This window comes from Falco cherrug, chromosome Z (assembly GCF_023634085.1).
Source record: "Falco cherrug isolate bFalChe1 chromosome Z, bFalChe1.pri, whole genome shotgun sequence".
NCBI classification, from domain to species: domain Eukaryota; kingdom Metazoa; phylum Chordata; class Aves; order Falconiformes; family Falconidae; genus Falco; species Falco cherrug.
In genome coordinates this window covers 81,271,744-81,290,869 of record NC_073720.1, presented here as the reverse complement: position 1 = coordinate 81,290,869, position 19,126 = coordinate 81,271,744, and the positions used below count along the sequence as shown (strand labels likewise).

The window sequence follows — 19,126 nt, the reverse complement described above, 5'->3', positions numbered from 1 at the left end:
GGCTTCAAATACACACGTACAGGTATCTTTAAACCATCTAGCCACTTAAGGGTTTCTGGCTTGTCTGGTAGTGTGTTTTCCCTCCCTCCCATGTGGCAAGGGCTATCTACAGGCATTCCAGACTATCTCACTCAGGAAAGCCACCCAACCCTTGGGAAGAAAGGCATTTAGCCAAATAACTTAAACAGTTTTGGGAACCAAAGACTAGTTGAAGTATATTGACAAAGGAAAGGAGAAGCAGGTGGACTTTTCCTCCGTATGCTGAACTGCTTGCAAGAAACTATGTCTGCTTCTACCTGTCCACTTCTGTGTAAAGCCTCTACCACCCCACCCACACAGGTCTGTCAAAGAAAATACTGCTGGCAAAAAGACAGTACTGCGGAAAATGGGTTCAACACAAAAGAGTTTGTCAGCTAAACTAAGAAAAGAACTGTTTTCCCTTCTGCCATTAAAATTCAGATTCTTGTTGTAGTGATGCTTCTGATTTGTTTTTATTTCTGGAAGACAGAGTTATTTCTGGCTCTTTACATAATTCTTGTATTCCGGAAGTTATTCACAATGACTGAAATTACAATGCACTAAAATAGTTAGCACATAAATAGAGGAATACTGAAAAGCAACAATGAGGTTTTCAAGGCTATTAACAAGGCAATAAGACTCCCACTGACTTCAGCAGGAGCAGAATTCCATAAACAGGAGCGCAAAAATCCTGCTTTATGCATTTATCAATCCACAGGCATGGGAAGATAAAAAGAGACAACAATGATGAATATTTGAACATCAAAACCTTCCTTATCATTGGCATAGGCCACGCCTTAGAACAAGGATACAGAAAGTGAAAACTCGACAAGAATGAAGAACACAGCCACAATATTGAACAATTTTTTTAAAAAGCAATTAAATATCTAAATCTTGAAACAAAAGTTCAAATAGGATATAAAAAGTAGAAAATGTCATTTGAAGAATCACACAATTGTAGTAACACACCTAAAAAAATAAATAGTATGCAGTTTCATATTCATTAATGTAAAATTATTTTTAGAGCACAAAAAAGGTGATCAATACCCTGCAGATGCGGTCAACAATGAAACTTCACACAACAATTGCGAGTACGATTCCTGTTCATATTACTCACCTGACAATTACTGTTTTACGTACCTAACACGCATCTAACCAACATTTGCAGTCATTTTTCATTAGTAATTCTTTGGGTGATGAAATGGGAAAAATTAAAGAAAAAGCTGGTCATGCTGAGATGCAGAGGAAAAAAAGGCAATGGAAAATTATACAAGACTGGTTAAGACTCCTATGAAGCACACTGTCATTCAAGGATACTCCTCCAGAAAACTGGGAGTGGAGATTCTGTATTCTCAAAATTTTAACAATTCAAAAGACAGCACACTATCTTCTAAACATACAAAGTGTTTTTCTTCCCAAATGAAAAAACAGAGTGTCTATGATTACTTTAATATTTAAGATACCGATTTATGTTCAAAACAGCTGCTGGTTTTGTTGTTATTATGGATACAGCCACACAGGGAATGGTCCCCTTGCAACTCATTATGTCTGTTTGATCTACTGTTATGAGGAAGTAGTGTATTGAAATTTATACTAATCCTGTTTTATGAAGCATTTAAAAAAATAGAATTTTTAATAAATACCTAAGCACTCTTTATATGCAAGGCTAATCAGCAGGTGGATTACCAAGAACAACGCTAACAAAAAAAACCTTCTGTTCTTCAGTGTCTTGTATGCAGTTTAGCTTTTTAATATTAAAGTACGTAGCTTGTGTCTTTAATAATATAAGAGATGGACAACAATTAACTTTATGATTGATACAACTAATAGCAACAAATAAGTCTGTTCTTTTGCAGCAACATCTTTATACCTTGAGCCCGTAGGTCAGGTGTCACAATACTATGATAACAAATTTAAAGAACAGATTATTTTTCAAGAAAATTAAATTCGTATGTTTTACTTTTACTACTGTAACAAATAATTGCATTACCATGTTCACACACCATAGAGTAACCATTTATCATCTTACCTGCCACTACAGAGAAGCCAGCGAGCAAGAGAATAGTGAGGTATGATCTTCTGTATGACACTGGCCATTACCATGGTAACCACCAACTGTACACCTATCACACCCTGTAGAGGAATAAGTTAATAACAAGTCAATATGTGTTTTAGAAAAGTAATGTACCTTTATAAAATAAGAATTAAAACTTTTATGGTAAGGATAAACATTTTTTGGTTCTTTTTAAACCACAGAGGTGGACAATGGGGGGAACTGCTTTATTAGTTTTCAAGAAATCCCCTGGAACTTGCTATAGCCAGTTAGGTTCTTCACTGAAGATAAAAGGCACTGCCAGGTCATGAGGCTGGTAATGTATGTCCCCTGTTTCACAGACTTTAAGGCCACATGTGGACATGGCATTTCATAAGACATTTTGCCTTAAAATTACATCACTGATTACAATCTTGGGTTTTGTGGTCTCTTCAGTTCTGACACTATTTAACAGCTGTCAACATACAAATCCCCTGGAATTACAATAACTTAAAACATCTACATTGTGAAATTTCAGCCTTTGACTAGTGCAGAGCATTTACTCCTCGCTGAACTCCAGGCACAGGTGGGCAAGGGAGAGCACACACGAATCAGCATAGCATCACTTGAACGCCCAACTCTTCATCAGGATTTGGCACTTCAGCACGGCCAGCAGTAACCTTATTCCCAGTCACTCAGCAAGCTTTAATTCTGACTATCAGTGGCTGTTGTTGTTTGTTTGGTTTTGTTTTTATTTTTAATAAAGCAACTTTAAGCTTCTAAAGCTAAATAACAACCAGTGAAACGTGGCATTGTATTACTTTATTGTGCACATGAAATTCTATCAGCTAGTACTAACACCATGTTAAAGAACACACCACATACGCACCGTACTTCCTCTGTTTACAGGCAAGATTTTCATGCTTAAAATATCACAAGCAATAGTAAAAAGTATCAAACACAGACATGCAAGGGCAGCTTACATAAACATGTCAGTGAAAAGACACCAAAAATCAATCAAATAGCTATTTCCACTCTTTTAACTGTTTTTCAGATCACTCTCTCATGGAAAGGAATACAGGCACTTTTTCAATCACCACAAAAATGCCTCATTCAAGTGGTGGCATATAAAACTTCATATTCACTTTCACTCTTAGATGTAAAATTTTTGATACTGCTAGTTAGTAACAAGATTTTGAAGATAAAACATTTCCCTCTATAGTTGTAGAAGTTGGGAACTGCACTTGACTAGCTTTGCACCAACGCAATGTGCTATAGAAGGTCAGGAAACAAAAGTATTTCTGCATACAGAAGCAGTGTGCAATTAACCATTGGCAGATAAAACACAGATCATCTCATACACTTGATAAACATTTTCTCCAATATCCTCCAAAGGAAGAGGTAAGATTCATCCCTCAAGAACACCCCACTAGCAGCACAGCATGCAGTACTGGCACTGTTCAAATACGTCCTCTCCCATATAGCATACCTGTTCTCTTGAAGGAAAGTTAACCATGCGTTATTTTTCCCAGAAGTTTCTCTCAATATAAAGATAATCTGGAAAAGCAAAGAGCAATTCTTATAGAATGGTGAAAGAGCTGATGTTGGAAGGGTCCTCTGGAGATAAACTAGTCCAACTTTCCCTGCTAAGAGGAGGGTCAATTAAAGCAGCTGGACCAGAGCCATGTGTTCAGTCAGGTTTTGTGTGTCCTGAAGGACAGAGACTCCACAACCTCTCTGGGCAACCTGTGCCAGTGTTGGACTATCCTCACCTTAAATAGTTTCTTTCTTATGTTTAAATGGAATATTCTGTATTGTGCCCACTGCCTCTTGTTCTTTAACTGGGCACCACTGAGAAGTCTTGCTCCATCTTCTTTATTCTTCCCTTGTCCTTTGCCATCAGGTCTCCTGCCTCAGCCAGCAGCAGGCCCACATTTTCTGTCACAATACCTTGCTGCTGATGTATTTGTAAAAGGTCTTCTTGTTGTCATTCACGTTCTGTGTCAAACTGAATTCCAGGTGGGCTTCTTTGGCTTCCCTAACCCTCCCTCTGCAGGCTCAGACAGTTTCTCCATATTCATTTTCCACCTCCTGCATACTTCCTTTCTACATCTGAGCTTTGTCATGAGCTCCATGCTCATCCATGCACATCAGTGTGGATTGTTCTTGAGCTTGGAGGAGGTGATCCTTGAAAGTCAACTAGCCTTCCCAGACCCCTCTTCTCTACAAGTGCACATCCCATGGGAATCTTCCAAGCTGAGGCTTGTTCATGCCAAAGCCTGCTGTCTTAAAAGTCTAGAATTATGAACCTGCTACTTGCCTCATTTCCTTCTCTCAGGATCCTGCACTATACCACCTGACTGTCACTACAACAAAGGCTGCACAACTTTCACATCACCAGCCAGTTCTGTCTTGTTTGCAAGTCTCAGGTCCAGCAGAGCACTTCTCCTCATCAGGTCCTCAATCACCTGTGTTACAAAACTGCCATCAAAAGCACACAAAAAAATTCCTGGATTGCTTGATGTCTCTTCAGAAGATACTGGGAAAGCTGAAGTATCCTATAGGACCAGTGCCTGGAAATCTGAAGATCCTTCCCCCTGTCTGAAGAAGGCCTTATCTTCTACTTCTTCATGATTAAGCCTATCTATAGCAGACACCTGCAACATCACCCACATTGCTATGCCCTCTATCCTTTACCCATAAGCTCACAGATGGTTCATTATGCACCTTATGGCAGACTTCCATGCATCCCTGCTGTGCTCTCACTTAAGAGCAAGTCTCCCTACACACTATCTCAGCCAGTCCTTCCGAAGGGCCTGTATCCATCCATGGCAGCACTCCAGTTGTACAGCTACCCCATCACATCTTTGTTATCCCAATGAAATCATTCCTCTGCAACTTCATACAGCCTCCTACTTTCCCATTTTCCCCCATGCTGCATGCATTAGGGTACAGGCAAGTCAGAGATGCATCCATGTGCACCAGTTTCTCAGCAAAGGTGTAAGACCTTCTCCCTCAAAATGCTGGCCTCATTATCTGTGTACAGGCATTCCCTTGTTTGTGTTCATATATTTGTGTATGCCTCCCTCCGCCCCACTTAGTTGTTTTCAAGGACTCCTCTACATGTCACCCTGCATCCTTTGCTTACCAACTCAGTCCACAACATTTTCCTCTCAATTTGTGAGTTACCTCCCTCCTCCCTTAGTCCTAACATAAAGCTCTCCACACCAGTTTGGCCAGCTTGTTGGCAAAGATGCTTCTATCCCACTTTGTCAGGTGGATGCTGTCCCTTCCTAGCAGTCCTTGCACCTCTGAGAGGGTCCTATGGTCATAAAAGCAGCGTCCTTGCTGTCAACACCTGCTATGCAACCAGCTGTTAACCTACAGGATCCACCACCCTTTGTCAATCTTTCCCCTCCTCGCCAGCAGTAGCTTTGTTAGTCTTAAATATTGTACTAAGGGAAAAGTTCTCTTTTCTCCCTTGAATGCTTTTTTTTTTCATTTAAATAAATCAAAAATTGGGTCAATACTGCTTTTATGAAAAATTACAAGCAGATGAAGTGTCACAGGTGATGACCAGTATTATCCTTAAGGTAACATGATTGAGGGAGACTAAGGTAGCATAAATTACCTTTCAGCGTGTACAAACACTGCCCATGGCAGGGGGGTTGGGACCAGGTGATCCTGAAGGTCCCTTCCAACCCAAACCATTCTGTGATTCTATGATGCAATTACTCCTAGGGCTTCCTATTTGTAAAGGAAAGAAAATGCCTTTTCAATTCAAGATAACAAGAGGGAAAATTATGCAAATCAAGGCAATATTTTTATTTTTAATACAGGGTAGCAGGTCCACTAGCTGAACTAAAATGCTTACAATTCAGCAGACCATTTAAAAGTGCACCTACAGAAACCCATTTCCTTACTCACGTGAAGGGTGCAAGTTGTAACTGAACCCATCACAATCATTTCGGTCATTTGGTCTTAAGCCACTGAATGCCCTGCATCCTCCTTGCTCTCTTTCAGCAGAAATTCACCGTACTCACTCCCACAAAGGTTACTGCTATACTTCTTAAACACAGAAACATCTACAAAAATATGTAAGCTTACAACTGAAAACAACTTAGGAAATTTTAAGTCATTTAAAAAATTTTAAAAAACAACAATGGTATCTCTAATCATAATTTTAAACATGACTGTGGTGGAAATATCCTTCTGGCATTTTTCTACACTTCAAGCAATTAAAAAATGGATATACCCACTCACTTGATCAGGGCATTTTTCTCTTGACTTCTGAAGGTTAGTAATCAATCACGAGCAATACATTAACAGCGTAAAGCTGCCACATGAGATTTAAATATTCCACTGCATTAATCTTCTCACAATCAGCCAAGAACACATGGCACAGGAATACAGTAGGTAATATGCCCACTCAAAACTACATGCTATGTGCAAAGCACATTTTGCCAGCTCCACTCTTTTGCTACTGTACGTGATTACACGCTACTTACACATCTATTAATACACTCTGGAAGAATCTACAAAAATCCAAAACACCTCATATTATTGCACTCAAACACATCTTTCCACACCCCCCAGCCCCCAAGCCACAAAATACAGGGTTCATTCCGATTCAGACTCTCTCTAGATAAGTCTCCTATATACTTTTAGCCTTCCCGTTACCATTAATATCAGTTTAAATTCAAAACCACTCATTTCAGAAACCTCAATAAAGATTATGTGTTGGTTCCCACCAGTATCTTATATCTTCTACTAGCCATACTCTCATGTACAAAACTCAAGAGTTTAGAAATTAACCAGAAATCCACAACATAAAAAACAGAGCCATGCTTAACAGAGCATGATACGCATTTGAGGGAGATGCTCAAGGCCAAAGTCCATATGGGGGTTTTGAGAGCCTCTGGTGAGGAAAACCTGCAACCCATCAAATCATATGATCTTTGGTAGAGTAACTGAGCACATAATCATTGACAGGCTTGACTCAAAAGTAACAGAAGCATTACTCACCTCTTCGAGATGAGGAACTGCTACACAGATCAAATAAAGTGTCTGCAGTTACAGAACAGTTTGTGGAAAATGACATTATTTGAATCCATTTCATAAGACCTTTGGCACTCTCTGATCCCACATACCCACATGCTTCAGCTTCACAGCTTGGAATTTGAAATCCAAATTCAAGACACTGGAAAGAGAAGCCCGTACCTTGCTGATCAGAGACGTTTCTGTCAACCTGTGTAACACTGAGAAGCACTCTGCCCAAAGAAAAGATGACTGCGTAAGACAGTTCAGTCAGTTTCTCTGCAAAACAGAGGCTGGCAAGAAACCTCGCAGTCAAAGAAGATACTGAAATAGTACAACGAGGCAGGGACTAGGCTAATAAACTGCAGTCCATCTGTGTTTCTGTGACAGAGGAAGGTCTTTGGTTAGAGGTGTCTTGAGCACCATGCTCAGTTCCAGGTCCTTCAGTAAGTATAGCATTCTTACTTTTGCTTGTGCAACACTGCACATGTTTCATACAAGGAAGCTTTTAATAAAACATAGCGGAGAATGAGTAAGTGCTCTACAAAAAATGTGTTAGCAGCTACATTAATTCATGATTTTAAGAAATCTGGAAAAGAAAGGCGACAGGTCCAAAAGGCAAGAGTATAAGCTTGAATAAAGTACAACCTAACTTTAGTTTTCACAGTCTATACCTTTTATAGTACATATTTGGAGACACAGTTGCTGATAATTAGGAGAACAAAGTAAGAATAAGCAATTAAGATAAAGTAGCGATACTCTTATCTACAAGTTCAATGTACTTGTAATACACTGACAGTTATCTTGGAATAGTAACAACAAAAAAAAAAATTTAGAAGTACTTCTGATGAAAGGATATTTTTCTTTTCACTGTGAATTGATTTACAGAACATGCATAGCAAAGATAGCCAAGGTTAATAACGTTATGCCAAGACACCATTCCAGTCTCCCCATTTTAACCTTGCCCAAGGTTATTCTCCCATGCCTGTAGTAACAGGTCAGGGTTTTCCCCTTTTTTGCTTTACCACATACCTAGACATCACAGATCATTCAAAACTTAGCCTTACAGGGGACTCTGAAACTACCTGTTCTCTAACAATAATTGTCTCCTCCATCGCAAGACAAGGGCCTTGAGCTGAAGCCAGCTGCTATACACACCAGGACTGCAGCAGCACTACAACTGCATGCCTGAAAAAGCAGCTAGTAGAATCCAATTTACAACTTCACCTTCAGAAATGCAATGCCAGCTACTTACTTTCTGAAGTGGCAAGTCTTGTAAAAACAAGAGTTTTACACAAGTGCACTGGAATATTATATAGATGTTAATTCAGGGCATATCAATCTCTTTCAATGGTAGCACACAACCATACTAACAGGGTTGAGAATTTTCAAGTAAGAAATTGAAAAGCTTTTGTATTATCAGCTAACAGCAAGATCTGTAGGAGAATATAACAAATACTCTTATCTTCCACAATTTCAAAAGTGCAGTGATATTTGTGAAACCTAGGCGCTAAATCAATACAACCTATTAGAAATGCCATTGCATCAGTGACAGGTTATTGCTCTTGCTATTAGATGAGACTTTTCCATATGCAAAATTTTCTCCATATGTATACATCCATGTTCAAGCTGCAGCTTGTAAAAGCAAGACAGTGCTCTCCTGAAACAGAAATGCAATTCAGATTTGTTTGCTAAATAGTAGAAAACATTATACGGGATGGCCAAAGAAAAATGAGCTTACTGTGCAACATCTTAAAATGAATGCTTCCTGGGAAAAGACTACTTTCACAAAATTCCCGTACTCAGAATGATAGAATCATAGAAACATTTAGGTTGGAAAAGAGCTTTGAGGTCACCAAACATAACCCAGGACTGCCAAGACTATCACTAAACCATGCCTCTAAGCACCACATCTATGCCTTTTTTAAAGACCTCCAAGGTCTTTAAAAACCTCCATGGTGACTCCACCTCCCTGGGCAGCCTGTTTCCATGCTTCACCACCCTTTCAGCAAAGAAAGTTTTCCTAATGTCCAATCTAAACCTCCCATGTAACTTGAGGCTGTTATCCAGTATTGTCAGCAATCTGAGCAAGTTCAAATCTTATGACTTGTAAAAATCACACATTCATAAAGCTACTTTTGGGAAAGAAATCCGTGCAAAGAGACCTCTTCAAAAAGCAGATTTTTTGTTTCTTTTTCCACACCAAGTTTTCCCTGAATTTGTATCTTCCTACACCTGCCAGTGTTTACAACATAGCACAGACAACAAAAGATGCAGAGTGGCACAAAGAACATACAAAGAGTCTGGGACTACCACCAAACTGCTCACCTTTGCAGGTCTTTCCCACCCAAAGGTCACTTCTCTCCTGACAAGTGTCTTTCAATATACTTAAAGGACAGCCATAAACTGCTAGATGGAACCAGTCACCAGCAGCACGACACTCTGAAGCATATGTTTTGTTTAAAACCAACACTATGTTCCAGTCAGCCACACTGTATTTTACCTGGCAGTTCTGCTTCTTTTTCCACCAACACTCCCTAAGCACAAAAATTACAGAACTAGTTATCATTAGGCAAACCAAGTTACTGCCACACAAATCTCGTGACCAGAACAAAAGCATTAATAAAATCACAGAATTATCATTGTTACTGAAGAAAACAATACAGAGTATCTGTTGTACAGAACATTGACATATATCCAACATATTATTAAATTACAAGTAAAACTAGTTCAGATGACTAATTTACTACAAAGGGAAGAACAAGGTTGTATTCTATTATTGCTATTCAAGATTTTTAAAATCTAGTTTACCCATACTTCCTCAGTTAACACAAGTAGGAACTATGGAAGCTCTCAATCTCCAGGACATTTGCTTTTTAAATCGCAGAGTTTTCCATTACAGGAATCTTTCCAAGTATAAAAAGCTAAAAGTCTTTAATGCCTCTGCTGAACAGTCTAAAACACCATAGCCGTACAGATACCTGTGCAAAGTTTAAACTTGTGAGCCTAACTGGCATTGCAACTACATACACGAGTCCTGGCAGTAACAACTTGGCAGAATGCTGCCAGTAAATTGTTTTGACAACTTGATTTACAAGCAAAAGAAACTGATGAACATTTAATTCCCCTGTTGCTTTGGAACTGGAGGACACAGCTTCCAAGCAGCACAGAAGTAGACTATCAACTCTTCACTTTGCTTACGTCATGGAATCACACACAAAGATTATTTGTCCACACTGCCAGCAAGTAGCAAAGGAAATTGGACCTGATTTTTCAACCCCATCAGGCAAAGACTCAGTTTATTTAAATAAGGACCTACACTGAGAGGAATGGCTGTATTTGCTTGCAACTTTCCAAAACTATCCTCAAATACAGACCTAGACATCACCACCCATGCACTCCTACAAATGACAGGAGTCTTTCAAGACCTCTTGATTAATATTCTAACCTCTACAGAAAAGAAAAAGGAAAAAAAAAAGAATGGAGTAAAAGACATGAGAAAAAAACTACACAGCTCCTTTCAGATTTCAATACATATCGCTATTCAAAAATACCTTGGTAGAATCAGTGATTATATCTTCAAGTATTAGAAGTGTTAAAAGTCAGATTTTACTGAAAGTATAAACTGTATTCCCTAAGCAAGACTTCCATCATTTGAACAAACACTATGTCACCACAGTTAAAATGACATAATGACATTTATATCCATATAGAAGAGAAATACATGTATTAATGGCACATACAAAGTATGGTTTTATACCTGCACTCATGTATCCCTACAGTGCCCCATGTATCTCATCTCTGTAAAGTAAGTAGGTTAAAAGCAGAACCAATCAACTCTGGTGCTTTAATCGATAACTAAGACCTAAATACAAAATTCAACTTGTCTTCATAGTGATGGAGGTCCAGTCACAACATAGCCACCACTATTTAGGCTACATATATCCAGCAAGCTGATGTCATTAACAGCAATTACACCAGTCAAGCTTCACGCTTCCACTACTATCTATATTACAAGTCCATTTACTGTACGTTGTAAGTTGTGTCTGTGCTAAAACATCTGTTGAGAAAATTAATCTGAGCCAGGATTTTTCATAAACCCAACTGTGGAAAAATTACTTGGGGTGGGGGATTAGAAAAAAACTGGGACATAAAGGAGAATAGTATTACAGAAAGCTTTTTTAGGGTAAAACACAAATACAATTTTCAGGATGGCTGGTATGCACAGAAGCTACTTTACCACAGCTCTTTAAGCCAACTCAGCACCTGCTGACAGCGGTAATGGAGGATGGAGCAGAGCAGAGTGGAGACCCCACGGCCAGGCTCTGTTGTGCTCCCTGCAGGAACGGGAACTCGATGGCACCACACAGCTGATCAGCTGCACAGCGGTTGTCACACGAAGGATCCATGAGATGTCTGTGGCTGAGCCAACCATTGTGGCAAAATTACTTTCCTCAGGTGAAAAAAACTCATCGTAACACTAACGCACAGCTCCATCTCAAAGTTACCTGCCTGACTGGAGTCACCCAAGCTCCACCTAAATGTAAAGAAAACTGACTGGTCTTGGACTGAAATAAGTACAACGGGGGAGGAGGGGCAGGAATTGTTGTGTAAACTCCCAAATTACCACACTCTGATTTAGTGTTTAACAATATGCAAATCTGTGCATAAAGTAGGTGACCCAATCTCTAAAGTTGTTATGAATAAAAAGACTTCTGATCAAGGGAGTCAGCTTTGAGAGGGATGAGGAACAAAGAACAGATAGTGAAAAGAGCACCATTACCTAAGTTACACAGAAAGATGCCTTCAAGTGAGGAAAGTTCTGGCTAGAAGAGGAGACGGGCTCATAAGATGTTGCAATCCACAGATGCCAACAGAAACTTTGTTGGAAATAGGACAAAGATGATTGTGGTAATGGGAGATTGCAACCTCTTACTCAAATAGCCACCCCAGGAGAGGGCAAACCCCCACCTGAGGAACATGAGTAGTTAGTAAAGAACTTCAGTGGTGCTAACTGAGGATGCGCATGAATTTGCATTAGAAGCGAGAAACCTGTAACTAATCCTGTGTATGATAATGAATATGCAACGTACTATGAAGAACAAAAAGTAAGCAAAGGAACGGAGAAGTTAGGGAAGGCTCTGTCGTAACTTCTGGGACCGGTCTACGGGCTCAACCTGTCCCCTCCCCCATAAGGATGCCTACTGGGGAAGAATATTCTGTGACTAACTCATGCTAGCTGTTACTGTGTACTGTTCTAAGCTTACTTTGCCATCAGTGTATTATCTTCGCATAAGAAATCTTTGAACCTTACTCCATCACAAACTTGCATTTTCGTATAATAAAAGTCTTCAGCTTAAGTTCATTTTGTATAAATCTCCAGAGATTTGAGTAGTTGTTACAAGGGATTTGACTCAGTGACACTGTCAGTGGGGATCCCTGACTAGTTTAGTCAAATGACCCTCCCATACAGTAAGCTGTCAAAAGGCAGGTAGTGGACAGGCTGGTTGGATACAAGGGTCTCATCTTTCCTGGGAAACTGAGCCAATTAAATATAAAGTGGTGGAGAACCCCCCCTCCCCTTCTTAACGTGATAGAAAAATTGGTATAGTCAACAGGATTATCAATGTCAATGGACAAGCTACTGCAAAAACATAAATGTGCCCTTTCCCATATTGAGAAGGGGTGGGCTCAAAAGTTTTGGAAAGACAAAGAGAAAGTGGTAGAATGCTTTAAGCAGTGTCAGGCTGAGCAGAGATTTAAAGAAGGAAAAGGTAAAGGTGCCATTTGTGCACTGTTAGGAGCCCATTTATCCTGTGCACAGAAAGAAGCTAAAGAAGAAGAAGCTAAAGCCTTGCTCCCAAAGAGGCTGCAAATGTAGAATATGCTTCTTTGAAATCAGAGGATGATGTCTTGAAGTCATTAGCCTCTGAGAGGGAGACAAGAGATAAAATTGTGATTGAGAATAACCACCTTAAAACTGAGCTATACCACCTTAAAATGCTGCTTGATTTAGCAGAGCACAGAGAGAAACAGCTGTTGGAAAGCAAACCTCTGTTGGAAGAAGGGTTCGCCAGAGTCAAGAAGACGCTCAATATGAGTTATGCATCTTGCTCAACTTTATTAGTTTCTAACACTACTTATATAGAACCGATACACATGCATATTCGTAAAGCAGAAATATAATTGGTGAGTAGTCTCTAAACGCGCGCCGTTCTCACACCCCTAATTATCATGACTAAAATAAGCATTCTATCCATGTAGCTAATTGTGTTGCTGTGCTTCAGCCTTGTAGTTTGTTACTCCCTATCTTCCTATACCGGTCCCTATCTTTCTTGGCCCTGCACCTGCTTTCCCAGCAGCTGTAGCTTGTTACAGCCATGGCCTATTGGCACAACATAATTACTTGGTCTCAGGATTCAAGAATAGCTCAAGGCCACCTTTCTTGTTAACTTCAGCACAGCAACTTCAGTACAATTCTGATTACAGGCCTATTCTAATACCAGGCCTGGATTGTGCAGATCTTCAGAGATTCTAAAGCCACGCTTCTGCAGCCATTCTTCTGCAAACCTCTGTTTCCATCAAGCAGATTCAGGAGTCAGTGCATTATGCAGACCCTGAGACCCAAGACAGGGACATTTGGTGTGACAGTAATGATGAAATCATGGGAGACCCTCGGCCAGTTTCCTTGCAACTGCAGGTTAAGACTGAGGCTGCTGTTGATAGTGATGAGGAAATTCAAACTGTTGCCCATAAAGTCCTCTGGTCACCAGCAAAACCGATAAAATTACAGGAAAAGTATTTGAGATGACCAGGCGAATTTGAAGTGAAGTTTGTATGGTGAGTTTCACTCACAGGGGGAGGCTGAATTTTGTTAAGTGGGGAGGAAGCAAGAGGCTGTTGGGGACCAGGAGTATTTCTAACCACCATGCCAGATCAAAATTACCCTCTAACAGCATGGGTGCATACAGGGCAGTAGCACAGATCCTCTGGAAAGAGAAGAGCTGCTTGTAATTAGAACTGCAGGCTTATCAGACTTAGGAGTCTGCACAGAAGGCAGCATGCTTACCAGCAATGTAAGAGAGGTCTGACAAGGATATCCCCAATGCCAGCTCCTATTGAGCCAGCACAGTTGTCCCCTCTTTTTTGTGGGCTTCCTGATTGTCTTAAAATGTCCATGGTCAATATTAAAAATCATTTGCGAGAGGTTCACAATCAGGGTAATTGCAATAGATGGGGTCAGTGAGCCCCTGACCACATAACCACTTGGTGTGAGTTCATACAAGAAATAGTTAATTACGGGCGCTGCATGGGCTGGACCAATTCATTCACAGAAGTCTCCACACTGCCCACAGTGAGACCGCCAACTTAATATCCCATGCAATCTAAAAGCGATTAAAAATCCAAATTTAGCAAAGAGCAGACTGACCTATGGCATCAAGCCAGAGAACTGGGAGTACCTATTTATTTATTAAAAAATTAGTGATTTACTATTGGCTAAATAGTGTTACCACTAATGATCTCCACAAGCTAGTTCAATCCTTAGTTAAGGCAAAGAAAAATAGTGGGAATGAGGAAAAACAACCCCAGGAAAAGTCTCTGCCTCTGAAAGGGTGCATACCTTCTGCACCAAGATAGAACTTAACTGATCTGACAGAATCCTCAGCAAAAAACTTGTATTGCCAGGTAGAACAGTGAGCCACCCTAGTTGGTGGATACTACCAGTATACTGGTTCTCTGATAAATGTCCCGAACCCCTTCTCAGTATTCCAACTGGACCTAAAAGAATGTGTGTGGACTTTGTAATGAACACAGAAGCCCAAATGTCAGTAACCACTGCTGAAATGGCCAAAGCATTAAATATATAACATGCCAAGTACAAAGTAAAATACACCAGAATAGAGGGAGTGATTAAGGAAAGCCCAGTGGCAAAAATTAATTTATGACTACCCAGGGGAAAACAAATTACCTACGCTGAAGTATTGGTCAGAGTAGCTGAATCTAACATTTTGATATTTGATCTGCTATATAGTCAGCTTTGGGAAATGCCGGATGAGACTGTATGGAGTTTTGCTGCTCCAGGGACAGGAGATGAGAAAGATTATGGGGACCCCCACATAACTTCTGAGCGATGTGGAGAAAAATGGGACCGGTGAAATTAATTGGTCTTTAAAAACCATCCACACCTCTTCCTCACTCTCAAGTTACCAACATAAAACAACACCCCTTGTCAGCAGCGGCGAACTTGAGTATTGACAGGGTGGTGGCAGATTTAGAAAAGAGAGGTTTCCTCACTTGAGCCCACTCTCCACACAATTCTCCTGTTTGCCAGTCAAAAAGCCTATGGGCAATGGAGCCTAACTATTGGTTACAGAAAATTAAATGCCAATACTTTCCCTTTGACTGTGGCAGTGCCCAACTTTGCCAAACTGGTGACACAAATACAGGGAGCCCCCCATATTTGGATGGCTGCTTTAGATGTTAAGAGATATGTTCTTCATGATTCTGCTCCACAAACAAGATAAAGTGTAGTTTGCCTTTACCTGGGGAGGGACTCAGTATGTTTTCATATTCCACAAGGACACAGACACACCCCTACTATTGCTCATAATGCCCTGGCTAAAGTCTTAGCAGAGGTCCCCATCCCACATGGCATCACAGTGTATTAATACATCAATCACATCCTGACTGGGGGAGAAAAGCCACAAAGCACTAGAGATACAATGAAAACCATTTGGAAAACACTAATCAAATTGGGATTGGAAGTCTTGGAATCAAAGTGCCAAGGGCCAGCACAAGAAGTTAAACTCCTAGGAGTCTGGTGGGTTAAAGGAGCTGCTTCTGTCCCCCCAGACACACTGCAAAGCATAGAATCTGGGCAGAATCCAACTAGTACAAAGGAACCACAAAAATCCCTGAACTCTGAATTACTGGCATAACCATATTCCACCATTGCTTGTCCTTTGTACAAGAAAAAAAAAGTGGAAATCATGTGAATGGCCAGCACAACATACCAACACATAAGACTTACTGACAAAAGAATTAAGATTATTCCAATGGCTTTGATCTATGCACCCAACCAATCCTATCCACATAGAATGGGAGCTTAACAAGCACAGCTCCCATTGCAACTCATGGCAGAAAGGAGCAGGAGGAGGAGAAAACACCAGGAGGGCCAGAAAGACCACTGGAATTTAGGTCCCATTCCTTCAGTGACAGGGAGATGAGATACTCAGACCTTGAGAAAAGTTTGTTCACCTGGTGCAAGTGGTGAAACAAGTGGAGCTGATAAGGAGAGGGCACAGTATGGTTGTTCAGGGACCCTCCACCTCCTAGATGCAGTCCATAGGGTATGACACCACCTGCAGGTATTGCTCAGAAACCTACAGCCCATAAGTATCGTGCCTATCTGGAAGGCATCAATTAAATTATGCCAATGACTGAAGGTAATGTTAAAGAATCTAAATTACAATAGGACATAGGGAGTACACTGGCATTCCAACCAACAACAAGTAAGCCCTCCCTGATCCTGGAGGCACCTTCACTAAAAGAGGCTGGTAATCTCAAGGCTTTCTGCTCAATATGGCTTGATCAATATCAATATGGATGCATAGTCTTACAGACAGGACAATGAATGGCATTATAAAGCTATGGCATTACAGGTGGGCACAGGGGAAAGGTTAAGTGAAACAGGCAAAGGGAGTGCGCAAGTAGGAGAGCTCGGAGCAGTTTTACTAGCTGCGCAACACGGGCCTAACCATATCTACACAGTTGCATACACTGTTTCCAAAGAAGCCACTGAGTGGACAGGGCACTGGGCAGCCAACGACTGGCAGGTGAACAGAGTCCCAGCATGGCAAACTGACAGGCCAATCATGTATAAACGGTTCAAGGAAACCCCTCTCCTTTATGTGACACCAACATATCTGCACGCTGCCACAGCATATACTACAACTGCGATGTAACTAGTGGTAATGAAAACCAAAGCATCCGATCAAGGTTCCTAGACACATTCAAGACCACTGCTAATTAAATGATCTATTTACAGGGGGCCTACGGAAGAAGTGAACAAGCAGCTCTACATAGCTATAAAAATACATCTTCAGACCGATGCAAACCACAGTAAACTGCAGTGGCTCACCCCTCTGTGCAGAACCAGCAAAGAGGGAAACAACCACCAGGAAGTAAAAATGCGTCGATGTAAAATCGCAGCAAGGCAACAAGCGGCACAGTATGTTCTTAACGAGTACCAGCAAGAGAGAACAATATCCCTGCACCCCGCCCCCGCTTCCTCCCCGCCCCACCGTCCCCAAGCCCAGGAGCTGCCCCCACGGCCGGGCAGGCCGGGCCGGCAGGCCCCCAGCCCCGGGAGGGAACCCCAGGGGCTCCGCTCGGGCGGCCTCACCCGCAGCCCCCCGCAGGCCCTCCGCTCACCATGGTGCTTGAGCCGGCCCCGCCCGCCGCCGCTCCAGCCGCCCGGCCTGGCCCCGCTCCCAGCTCATAAATCCGCCGCTCCCGCCGCCCCGCCAGGCCCCGCCGCGCCGGCTCCCGCCCGGCGCACGCCTCGCCGCGGAGGTCACGCCAGGACCACGTCAGGACCCCGCCAGGACCCCGCCAGCCCGAGGCCCGCCTGAGGTGGCCGCACGACTGCCTGCGCGAACGGCGCCGCGCCGCGCCCACCCGCGCCTCCGCGCACACTCCCGCGCCTGCCGTTCCGCCCCGGCGGGCGGAGGGGAAAGCGGCGGCGGAGGCGCCCGCCTGCGGTACGGCGTCCGCCTGGCCTTTTTGCGCGGGTCCCGTCAGGCGCTGCGAGGGCAGCCGGCCCCAGGCAGGGCACCGGCGCGACCCCAGCCCGCATGACGGGAGAGGTCGCCCCGAGGGCCGGCTGCCCTGCCTGGCCCCGCGGAGGGGAGCCCTGCGGCGCAGGGCGGGGCGGTCGCTGGGCACCGGGGGAGACACAGGGACGGGGGGCGGCGCAGGGGGGGGGTTCGGCGGCGGCGGGGAGCTAGGCCGGCGGCTCACTTGCGCATGCGCACAGGCCCTTCCCCCCCGCCGGCTGGCAGCGGCGAGGCGCATGCGCAGAGCTGGGAGATTAAGCAGGAAGTGGGGCGGGGGGGATGCCGCCTCCCTGCGCGGCCATGGAGTCGCTGCTCCGTGAAAGAGCGGCGGTTAACCGTGGTCGCTGAGGGGTGGAAAGATGTTAGTGAGGCCATCTGAACAGCCCTCCCTTCCTGGAGGGACCCGTAGGTGGCCCTGGGGGGAGCGGGGCCTACCGCCTCCTCACGGGCCTGCCGCCGTGCTGCGGAGGCGGGAAGCGGCGCGGAGCCGTTTCATCTGAGGTAAATGTTCCCCGCGCCTGCCTTCCCGCAGCTCCTCCGTGGCAAAACGGCGTTCGCCCTTTGGTCTCTGGGCCGCTCACCGCGTAGTTCCTGTCATAAGAGGACATGCCTCGACAGCCGGCTCCGCCCGTCCCAAAGGAGCGACAGCAAATTGTCGTATCCCTAACTGAAATAACAAAACGGCTTTCTCGTAAATCCTGCTGCTTTAAATGCACAGCTGCGGTCTGTCATGCGTGAGCTGGAACTGAAGCGTAAGCATTCTGCTTGAACGGGTAAATGGCGTTTTTGTCGAAAATACTTCCCTACATCAGTTGGTACTTTGACAAACTTCACCTGCCTCTCAGAGGATCCCAAGACAGGCATTCACAGTGAAACCTAAATCTCGCTCCACGCTGAAATACCTTGGAAAAGGTTGAGTAGCATCTCAACGACTGTCATGGAGATTTATGAACTCTGGCATTCTGACATTTTTAATTGTTCCTGTGACATATGTGGTGGGTAAAAGACAAACACGACAAAACCCACTCAACATCACAAAAATAGCAGAGCAAACAGACTTCAAAGTAAATCCTCCGAGATCCCAGAGATTATAGTACCAAGGACAAGGCAGTTTTGATCTATTCAAACCATTTCATTTTAGTCAAGTCTTTGGCTTCCCAATTTAGTAATGCTAATTTGGTAATGATTGTGGCACATGTAG

General features: G+C 42.9%; 1 protein-coding gene across 2 annotated transcripts in view; it reads right to left on the bottom strand.

Annotated features, from left to right (window-relative positions):
• Positions 1-17,664, bottom strand: part of TMEM161B (transmembrane protein 161B) — a 61,194-nt gene extending 43,530 nt beyond the window's left edge. For both annotated transcript variants that reach the window (XM_055698820.1, XM_055698821.1), the window contains exons 1-2: positions 17,522-17,664; positions 2,048-2,151 (exon numbers count right to left, since the gene is read on the bottom strand). In XM_055698820.1, coding sequence (XP_055554795.1) covers positions 2,048-2,151; positions 17,522-17,524 — 107 coding nt within the window. In that variant the 5' untranslated portion in view covers positions 17,525-17,664. The remainder of the gene's footprint in view (positions 1-2,047; positions 2,152-17,521) is intronic.
• Positions 17,665-19,126: the final 1,462 nt, after the last annotated feature.